The 10416-nt window shown below is 43.9% G+C and overlaps 1 protein-coding gene and 1 pseudogene across 1 annotated transcript; both read left to right on the plus strand.

Moving 5' to 3' along the window:
• The first annotated feature begins 2029 nt into the window (after positions 1 to 2029).
• Positions 2030 to 2882, plus strand: LOC102258239 (annotated as a pseudogene).
• A 1004-nt stretch (positions 2883 to 3886) lies between these two features.
• On the plus strand, positions 3887 to 5584 carry LOC102258540 (putative N-acetyltransferase 8B). Its single transcript, XM_005870142.2, has 2 exons — positions 3887 to 3930; positions 4559 to 5584. The coding sequence occupies exon 2, from the start codon at positions 4603 to 4605 to the stop codon at positions 5305 to 5307; it is 705 nt and encodes a 234-aa protein (XP_005870204.1). The 5' UTR covers positions 3887 to 3930; positions 4559 to 4602; the 3' UTR covers positions 5308 to 5584.
• The last annotated feature ends 4832 nt before the right edge of the window (positions 5585 to 10416 follow it).

Consider the following 10416-nt stretch of genomic DNA (forward strand, 5'->3'; position numbering starts at 1 on the left):
TGACTCTTCCATTTATCAGGGGCATAGCTTATTGAAATATGAGAGTTAAATTTGTTGCATGTCCCATATCAGGTTCTGTGTTCAGGACTTTGTGTGCATGTCTTCATTCAATGGATGCAAAAGTGCCATATGGAAGATACCAGTATTTTGTTCTCATTTTAAAGATGGAAAAACAAAAAATCAGAGATTTTAATTGTCCTGGGTCATGCTTCTATTTTAGGATGACATGCTTCTATTTTAGGAAAGGAGGCAACTTGTTGCATTTTCATAATAATTTCGGCCTCCACTGGGGTGGCTTGAAACATCAAGATGTCTAGGACAGTTTCATTGGGCCAGATGTTTCGGGCCTTTGTTCTGGCTGGCTGTTGAGTTCTTCATTTCTTCCTACATACCAGATTGGACATGTCCAACACTGCTTTCTCCTTTACATGTGTGATGTCTGAACAAAGGTGACCATCACCTCCAGGAACGTCCAGGATCTCTCACTGCTCTCTCTCTCTGGTCAGACTTCCTATATGCAACTGGCTAACCCCAGAGTGAAAATTCCAAGAGACTTATGAGGTAGCCTCAGAGGTTACATAGTCTTATTTTGCCATATTCTGTTGGTCAAGAGGGAGTTACAGGCCCAGGCCAAAAAGAAAAGGACAGGGGATCTAGACCCCGCACTTCTTAACTAGAAACACCTCAAGTAATTTGTGACCATTTCAATCCATTATACAAGGTTTGTTGGATCCAAAAACCCTTACTTCACAATACCAACCTTGGGTAAAGACACGGTAGACTATTTCTCAGTGGGGGAGAATTTTCCCAAACTGCCAACATTCCTTATAGAGTGACCACACATAGGTGGAGTTCTGTAGAAAACAGGGGGGATTTGGAGTAGACCCTTATTGCCCCAACTCCATTTTCCATGTTACATTTCCCAAGAGGGAGAAGTGTTAGGTTATTACTTTCAGCTTCTCTAACTGCCTCAGTTCTCTCTCTCTCTCTTCCCCTCTCAATTTCTCTTCTTCCACCAGATGATGGAAAATTGTTTGGTGAGAGCTCAGGAGTGGTTTTAGTCTTTAGCTCCCTCAGGACCTGCCTGCTCTCTTGTCTAAGTTAAGAGTTCTTTCCTTCTCCATGTGGTCAGCCTATGAGGGTGGTGAAAACAGTGGGTGGAGGCCACTTTCTAGATGGAGGCTGCTTAGACTGTGAATTCAAGGAGAAACTTCCACACATCTTCAGATATAAGCCAGCATTTATATTTTAATGTATATGTGGCCTTGTGTCTCTTTTTTAATTGACTTGGAGTCTAGAACTCAGAGTGATGTGGGCAATTGGCCTAGTGCTAACCTCAATCTCTCTTGAGGTGAGACTACTAAAATTGAATGCATTGGGTTTATATTAAATTTTTCCCCATTTTACAAATATAAAAAAACCCATATAATCTTTCATAAATAATAATGTGTCTTTTTAAATTACAGGTTGTTTTACTTGTTCATTTTCATACTATATCATTCAAAATTTCCAGAATGGTGTTGCAAAATTATACTGGTACTGACTTGGTTTTTTTATTATTCTAAATATCAATATTGTTTTACTGATAAGGAGTTAAAAATATATATGTATATATCTTGTTACATAGAAAAGAACCTATATGAGAAATACATTCCCCAATTTAGAAAGGTATGGGCCATTTTTCTTCTTATTACATTTATAACTAGATGAATATTTAGGGGCATGTTTAGAAATTCTAAAGTACTAGAGCAGTGATGGCGAACCTTTTGAGCTCGGCGTGTCAGCATTTTGAAAAACCCTAACTTAACTCTGGTGTCGTGTCACATATAGAAATTTTTTGATATTTACAACCATAGTAAAACAAAGACTTATATTTTTGATATTTATTTTATATATTTAAATGCCATTTAACAAAGAAAAATCAACCAAAAAAATGAGTTCGCGTGTCACCTCTGACACGCGTGTCATAGGTTCGCCATCACTGCCCTAGGTCATGATCCCTCACACTCTCAAGTGCCCCTGACACCAGGGCATCATGGGTTGGCCATGGGGCAGAAGGACAGCTATGTGGGCAACAAGACCCAGAGCAGCATCCTTACCCTGAAATACCTCATGAAGCATAGCATCATCATCAACGGGGATGAAATAGAGAGGATCTGGCATCACACCATCTACAACAGCAGTTCTCAACCTGTAGGTCGCGACCCCTTTGGGGGACGAACGACCCTTTCACAGGGGTCGCCTAAGACCATCCTGCATATCAGATATTTACATTACGATTCATAACAGTAGCAACATTACAGTTATGAAGTAGCAACGAAAATAATTTTATGGTTGGGTCATAACATGAGGAACTGTATTTAAAGGGCCAGAAGGTTAAGAAACACTGCTCTACAACAAGGTGCATGTGTCCCCCAAGAAGCACTCGGTGCTGCTGAATCCCAAGGCCAACCGTGAGAAGACGACTCAGATTATGTTCGAGACCTTCAACATCTGGGCCACGTATGTAGCCAGCCAGGCTGTGCTGTTCCTGTGTGCCTCTGGCCACACCACTGGTATTGTTATGGACTCCTGGGATAGGGTCACCCACACTGTGCCCAGCTACGAGGGCTACACCCTGCCCCACGCCATCCTGTGTCTGGACCTGGCTGGCCAGAACCTGACCCACGACTTCATGAAGATCCCCAGGAGCGCGGCTTCACCACCACCGTGAGCAGGAAATCGTGTGTGACATCAAGGAGAAGCTGTGCTATGTTGCCCTGGACTTCCAGCAGGCCATGGACACCACCAGAGTGCAAGTTCTGGATATGGACTGGTGGCTCCATCATGGCCTTGTTGTCCACCTTCAGCAGATGTGCATCAGCAAGCAGGAGCATGACTAGGTGGGCCCCTCCAACGTCCTCCGCAAATGCTTCTAAATGTGCTGCCAGCAGACCAGTAGCATTTGCTGCGTGAGCTGATCAAGTCTGAGTTTGATATATACACCTGGCAAATGTGTGTACTGCATGCTGGCCTGGTGAAACTGGGATAAACCTTTGAAAATAAATTGTCCTGAAAGCTTGTATATGATCTCAGCATTGGATGGTAGACCTGATTGCTGACTGTGACCTTGTATTCAAGTTAACTGTTTCTTTGGTACAAGTTTAATGTCTTGTACATATCTTTGATTTAAACCCTGTACATGCAGTCGGTCACTTGGTGGTCAAAACGAGAACATATTTCTGCATGAGAAATCCAGTGGCTTGATGAGAATTGGTGAGATTGCACAATCCCAATGTGTGCAGGGTATTAACACATGGGAGCTGCCTATTCCAGGATTTCTCCAGGGGCTGGCATGATTCCTGAACCAGTTGTCATTTCTGTCCTGCTGGTCTGATGGGGTTGGGGCCAGTCAGAGAAAGGCAAATACCATATGATCTCACTTATATGTGAAACTGAAGGAATAAAATTAACTGGCAAAGAAACAGAACCAGAGGCATGGATACATGTAATAGCTTGACAGCTGTTGGAGAGGAGGAGGGTTGGGGGGCTGGATGAAAGAAGGTGAAGGGATTACGCACAGACACAGACAACAGTATGGTGATAGCCTGAGGAAAAGGGAGGTGAGGATAGGTGGAGATGGGCTACATGGGATCAATGGGGATAGAAAGAGACTTTGCTTGGGGTGATGGGCATCCAACAGGGTGCAGATGATGTTTTGTTGAGTTTACACTTGAAACCTGTATGGTTTTGTGATCCAATATCACACCAGGACATCCAATAAGACAAACAAAACAAACAAATGTCCAGGAACCAGCCAATGAGGTAGCGTCAAAGGTCTGGTCTCCAGAGGTTGAGCTGGCCCTGCACAGTCTTCCTGGAGGTGGATCAGAGACAGAGAGAAGCAGCCAGGCTGAGGCCATCCTGGACATTTGGCTTTTGTGGTGACAGGTAAGTGGACATGGGTGTAAGGACAGTGCTTTGAGTGGAGCCTGGAGCCCCCAGTCCTCCTGTGGCACTCGAGGCAGGGCCAGTGTTGATGTTTGCTCTTATGCCACCTCAGGAGCCTAGACATTTGCAATCAAGGGGGAAGGAGCATTTGCTGAAAGCTGTGCTTGGGACATAGGATCCCTGCCAAGTACTAGTATGCGCCCTGGCAGAGAGAACAAATGGTAGGGGACACATGCTCTGCTGCACAGGTGTCACTTGGAGCTGAAAAGAGAGCCAGGAAAAAAGGGAAAGAGCGTGGAGGGGAGGGTACTTTATATACCAGAGCTTTGTATATGTTGTTTTAGCAGATTCTCAAACCAACCTCAGAAGGTACGTTTTTATTTTACTCTGTGGTACAGATGAAGAAACGGAGGCTCAGAGAGGTTAGGTGACATGTCCAAGGTCACACCACTAGAAAGGAATGGAGCCAGGATCAAATGCAGTTCTTTCTGCTCCTCTACCTTCTCCCAGGGGCTGTGACCTACTTCCTCGGGCAGCAGCAGAAAGACGAGCTCTTGAGAAGGGTCTCTCTTGTTCTTGGAGGTGGGAAAGATGAGGGTCTTCACATGGCTTCTTCTCTCTTCCTCAGGGTTCTCTCTGGTGGACTTTGAGACTCAGACACACAGGTCTTCCATGGCTCCTTACCACATCCGCAAATACCAGGAGAGCGACCACCCCTGGGTCCTGGGCTTGCTCTCCCAGGGCATGGCTGAGCATGTACCCCGAACCTTCTTCCACCTCCTGAAGCTGCCGAGAACACTTGTGCTCTGGCTTGGGGGGGCCCTCGCCCTGTTTCTGGTCTCTGGTTCCTGGCTCCTGGTCCTCGTGGCCAGCCTCACCCTGCTCATCGCCCTGAGGTTCCTTGCTCAATACCCCTGGAGCCAGTTTGTGGCCAATAGTCTGCACACAGACATGTCTGACATCAGCAAATCCTACCTCAGTGAGCCGGGCTCCTGCTTCTGGGTGGCTGAGTGCGAGGGGCAGGTGGTGGCCATGGTGGCAGCTCTGCCCGCTGAGGAGCCCACTGCGCGGAAGGAGCAGTTGCAGATGCTCCACTTAAGTGTGGCCTTGGAGCACCGGCGCCGGGGGCTAGCGAAGGCCCTGGTCAGGACTGTCCTCCAGTTTGCAGCACACCAGGGCTACAGAGAAGTTGTCCTCACCACCAGCATGATGCAGCATGCCGCCCTGGCCCTCTACCAGCACCTTGGCTTCCAGACCACCCGCCAGTACTTCTTCACCAAGAGCTGGGCGCTAATCGCTGTCCCTGAATTTCAATTAACCTACTGGCTGCCCTCTGCTCAGGACTCTCAGGCACCAGGGCAGAGAGAGGGCCTATGATCTGTTTCCTGATTAGTCAGGACGGCCCTGCAGCAGTAACAAGCGAGCCCTGAGATCTCACTATGACAGTACAGGAAGTTTGTTTGTTAGCATGGAAACCCCACGGGGATGGCCATGGCTCTGCCCCTTTCAGCCTTTTTATGTTGTCACTGTTGCATTTATTTAGTGACACAAGAGTATTGCATAAAATCAATCACAAACGAATAATAAACATTTACTTAGCTATTCATATAGGAACATGCCCTGCCTCTTTTAAAATAGTGAGACATTTGCTTAAAATTTTAAACATAATATAATATGGGATAATTGAGGATAAAATTATAATGAAGGTAATCTAAAAGTAGCTGAGGTTATAAATACCATCAGCTCCCTGATATAAATGGATTGCGTGTTCCATTTTGTCCTTGACAGAAAGAAAAGCAAAGGAAGCTTATTGTTTTCATTGCTTGACTGAGGGAGATGTTGGAATGGAGTTGCTCTTTTGTTCTATGCAAGTGAATAGAAAATAATACCTCTTATGCGCTCTAGGCATTATAAAAAGTTGTAGACTGCTCAATAAGCAACTGTATGCTTTAAAATTTAATTATCAATTAATAATCTTAAAAAATCTTGGGTGAGAATCCTTTAAAATATTCAGATTTATGACTTTAAGAGAATAAAAAAAACCTCAAATGCAATTTGTACTCAACTTCAATCCTAATCACTGATTTAATATTATTACCATGGATTTGGACAAGTTTTATGCAAGGTTATATACCAGGTCAAACTCTGAGGAACCAAGGTAAAGCTAACTTATTCAGGGAAATGTGGTGATGTATCTGATCCCCTTCCTCCACAGGCAGAAATCTTTTTGCAGATTACAAATTATCTATGTTTAACTTCTAAGGATGAACACCTACAATCTCTAGCATTTTAAAAAGGCATCTACCACTACCCCTTTGTCATTGAGACGGATTTTTGTCTTTGTCACTTGCTTGATCAATGCTGTTCATAATGTTAATGAGAGATTATCTTCCTCCCACAAATATTTTCCAGGGTTTACCAAGTACTATCCATTACCTGATTATGTATTCCATCAGTCTTTTGGGAGTAAAAGTGCAGGTAAGGAACCCACATGTAACTGCCCAGACAAAGCAAGGAGGCTCATGAGGAGCAGAGAGGTTCCTGGAGGAAAGGTATTAGATATGCAGGTAGTAGTAATGGGTCATGATTTAGCAGGTCTTGTTGACATAAAGTTGGTCTGTAACAGCTGGACTGCAAGATTCTCTCTCAAGTTTGTAATGTTCTCACAGATTCACATCCTTTGCATTATTCCTTGGCCCCAGACTTACTTTCTAACATGAACTAGCTGTTTTACAAAGTAGGCACCCTCTGAGTGGGTAACCTCAAGTATGTATATCTGCACACACCCATTTTCACAATCGGAAAACACAGGGTCTTCTGATTATGCTGGATTAAAGTCATCCTGTATCAGTATCTCTAATCATTGAGAGGGTGTGTTTTTTTTCTCAGTCTGCTTTTTTTTTTCTTCATTTCTCAGCTATTACTATCACTGGCCTCTGTAAACATTTATTTGGCTTTCCATGTATGTTACATAATGTACATTTCATTGTTCTGATGAACTTTCGCCAATGTTGAGAAGGACATGTTTCACATACATTTAAGTGCTTGAATGTGTAGCTTATAATGTATGGTAAAAAAAAAAAAGTACATTCATATAATACCACCTCTATAGGTACAGGAGGGAAGGATGCTATGGAAACTGGTAGACATTTAAATGGTGGTGGTGGTCATAGCACCTTACATTATTTCAAGGGTTATTTTGTGTCAGATTCTGTGGTGAGCACTTACAAGATAGCCTTTTAAGGTTACTGATCTTTTTAATCATCCTTTTACAAAATGAAGACAAGAAGGCAGAGACCAAGTACCCTTTCCAAGGCACTAAAAAGTTTGAGCTTGCAACGATCATGGATCTGTTTGGCTCCGAGGCCTGATGTTCTAATCCCCCCTCCACCCTGGCAATACCAGTCTTGCCCAATATTTCCTTATGTTATAAAATGGATGTGGAAAGAGAAGTCCAAATATAATACACATCTCTGACAAAGCATGTAGGCTGCGCACTCACTTACATATTGGTGATGCGCCATAACCAAATTGAAGATGTGAGCCTACCATATACTTCCTCTTCAGAAAGAAAAGCAAACCTCCTCCCAGTCATTTGTTTTGGCTGCTGTCCCTTTCTTTCCTTTCCTGGTTCACCAACCCCTCTTCCATGCCACATCCTCTTATTATTTGCTTCTACACACCCCCTCAGATGCCTGGATGCAGTAGAGACCCTGCAGAACTTCTCAAATAGGTGCCCTCACTAACCTGCGAGGCCTCTCCTTTTATCCCAGGGGTCCTCAAACTACGGCCCACGGGCCACATGCAAATACAAATATTGTATTTGTTCCCGTTTTGTTTTTTTACTTCAACATAATATATGTGCAGTGTGCATAGGAATTTGTTCATAGTTTGTTTTTTTTTAAACTATAGTCCGGCCCTCCAAAGGTCTGAGGGACAGTGAACTGGCCCCCTGTTTAAAAAGTTTGAGGACCCCTGTTTTATCCTCTAGAGCAGTGATGGCAAACCTTTTGAGCTCGGCGTGTCAGCATTTTGAAAAACCCTAACTTAACTCTGGTGCCATGTCACATATAGAAATTTTTTGATATTTGCAACCATAGTAAAAGACTTATATTTTTGATATTTATTTTATATATTTAAATGCCATTTAACAAAGAAAAATCAACCAAAAAAATGAGTTTGCGTGTCACCTCTGTCATAACAGTAGCAAAATTACAGTTATGAAGTAGCAATGAAAATAATTTTATGGTTGGGGGTCACCACAACATGAGGAACTGTATTAAAGGGCCGCGGCGTTAGGAAGGTTGAGAACCACTGCTCTAGACAATGTCAAAAAATAAGCAGGACTGATGGCTGGATTCAGGGAACATAAAAATAGCACCAGTCTCTATCCCCTTTCTTTCGTTTTGAGAAAAAAAAAGTATCTGAAATCCTTATTCTGAAACATTTAAAGTAGACTTACATCCACAGTGAGAACCCAGCTTGGCTTGCTATGTGAATAAATGAAAGGTATGCCACATGTCTTACAGGAAGAAAACCTGTCACTGCTGCAATCGCTCTTTGAATCTATGGAGCAAATGACCTCTTTAAGCAAAGCTTCGGATTCCCCAACGCGAAGTGCTCCCTTGGGGGAGCAGTCCTCACAGTCCCCGACGTGACGAAGTGACTTCCCCACAGATCTGCCCATGTGGGAGGGCGACAAGTGATTTAATTACTGAATAGGCTCTCCTTCCCGAAGGTGTCTTTGGGAGATTATATGAAACAAGTCTCTTCACATTTATTCCTGAAAGTGTCAGTGCTGCACATCTTTTCATTATTTTCACACATAAATCAAGAAATGTATTTATTTGGGTAAGATCCTGGCAGCTTTGTCTTTCTTTCTTAAAAAAAAAATAAGAACAACACAACTCTGTTGCTAGTTTCCTTTGGGGGGAAACACCTGCCAATCATTTTTAGAGCCAAGTTCACCTGCTTGTGAGCAGAAAGTGTGGTTATTCTTCCTAATTGAATACCTGTTTCCTCCAGTACTTCTTGGTGCTCTAGGTGACTCTTTGGTCTATCTTTCTCCCTTCCCTCCTCTATGGGCTTTCTCTCTCATTCCTCCCTCTCTCATTTTTTTTCTTTCTTTCTCCATTCAACAAATTTATTATATGTATACTAGAGGCCTGGTGCACGAAAATTCATGCACTGCAGGAGGGGGTCCTCAGCCCAGCCTGCCCCCTCTCACAGTCCAGGAGCCCTCAGGGAATGTCCTAAGCCACAGTCTGGCCACCCTCTGCGGGCGGCGACCAGCCAATCAGGGGAAGGCACCGCCCCCATTACCCCCTCACTGCTGCTGCCTCTGCCAGCCACCTGAACCCCAGGCCTCCCAGCTGCAGGGCCTCACAGCTGCCTGAGCCCAAGGCTGCCTGAGCCCTGGGCCTTGTAGCCACCATCATGCCTGCCTCCCCTTGGCCCTCGCAGCCACTGTGGCTTTATCCAGAAGGATGTCCGGAAGACATCTGCTCTAATTAGCATATTACCCTTGTATTAGTATAGATGCTAATCCCAAAGCTGGAGAGTATATTTGATATACTAATCATAACCCATGTAAAAGGCAGATTCTGCCTAGCCAACTCGGCTCAGGGATGAAGCATTGATTGACCTATGAACCAGGAGGTCACAGTTCAATTCACCGTCAGGGCACATGCCTGGGTTGTGGTCTCGATCCCCAGTAGGGGGAGTGCAGGAGGCAGCTGATCAATGATTCTCTCTCATCATTGATGCTTCCATCTTTCCCTCTTCCTTCCTCTCTGAAATCAATACAAATATATTTTAAAATAAAATAAATAAAAGGCAAATTACATGCATTTATGTTATCTTGTATTTAACTTACACAACAACTGTATGCGGTCAGTACTAATATTATTCCGATGTAAAGATAAGGAAATGGAAACATTAAGACATTTAATAAGTTGTCTGTGTTCACATGGCCGAGAAGAAACAGAATGAGGACATGAAGCCCGGATTGAGCCACTGACACCATGCTATTTGGCTAGTACAGATGCTCCTTGATTTTCAATGGGGTTACATCCTGGTAAATACTGCATGTCAAAAATGTATGTATGGCCCTAGCCGGCTTAGCTCAGTGGATAGAGCGTCAGCCTGCGGACTGAAGGGTCCCAGGTTCGATTCCGGCCAAGGGCACATGCCTGGGTTGCGGGCTCAATCTCCAGTGGGGTGCGTGCAGGAGGCAACCAATCAATGATTCTCTCTCATCATTGATGTTTCTATCTCTCTCTCTCTCCTTCTCCCTTCCTCTCTGAAACCAATAAAGAAATATATTTAAAAAAAAATGTATGTATGTATTAATACACCTAACATTACCAAACATCATTGCTTAGCCTAGCCTCGCCTCCCTCAATGTGCTCAGAACTCTTGCATTAATTAGCCTGCCACTGGGCAAACTCATCTCATGCAAAGGCTATATTATAATAAAGTGCTGAA

The sequence above is a fragment of the Myotis brandtii genome, unplaced genomic scaffold (assembly GCF_000412655.1).
Source record: "Myotis brandtii unplaced genomic scaffold, ASM41265v1 scaffold313, whole genome shotgun sequence".
Classification (NCBI taxonomy): Eukaryota; Metazoa; Chordata; class Mammalia; order Chiroptera; family Vespertilionidae; genus Myotis; species Myotis brandtii.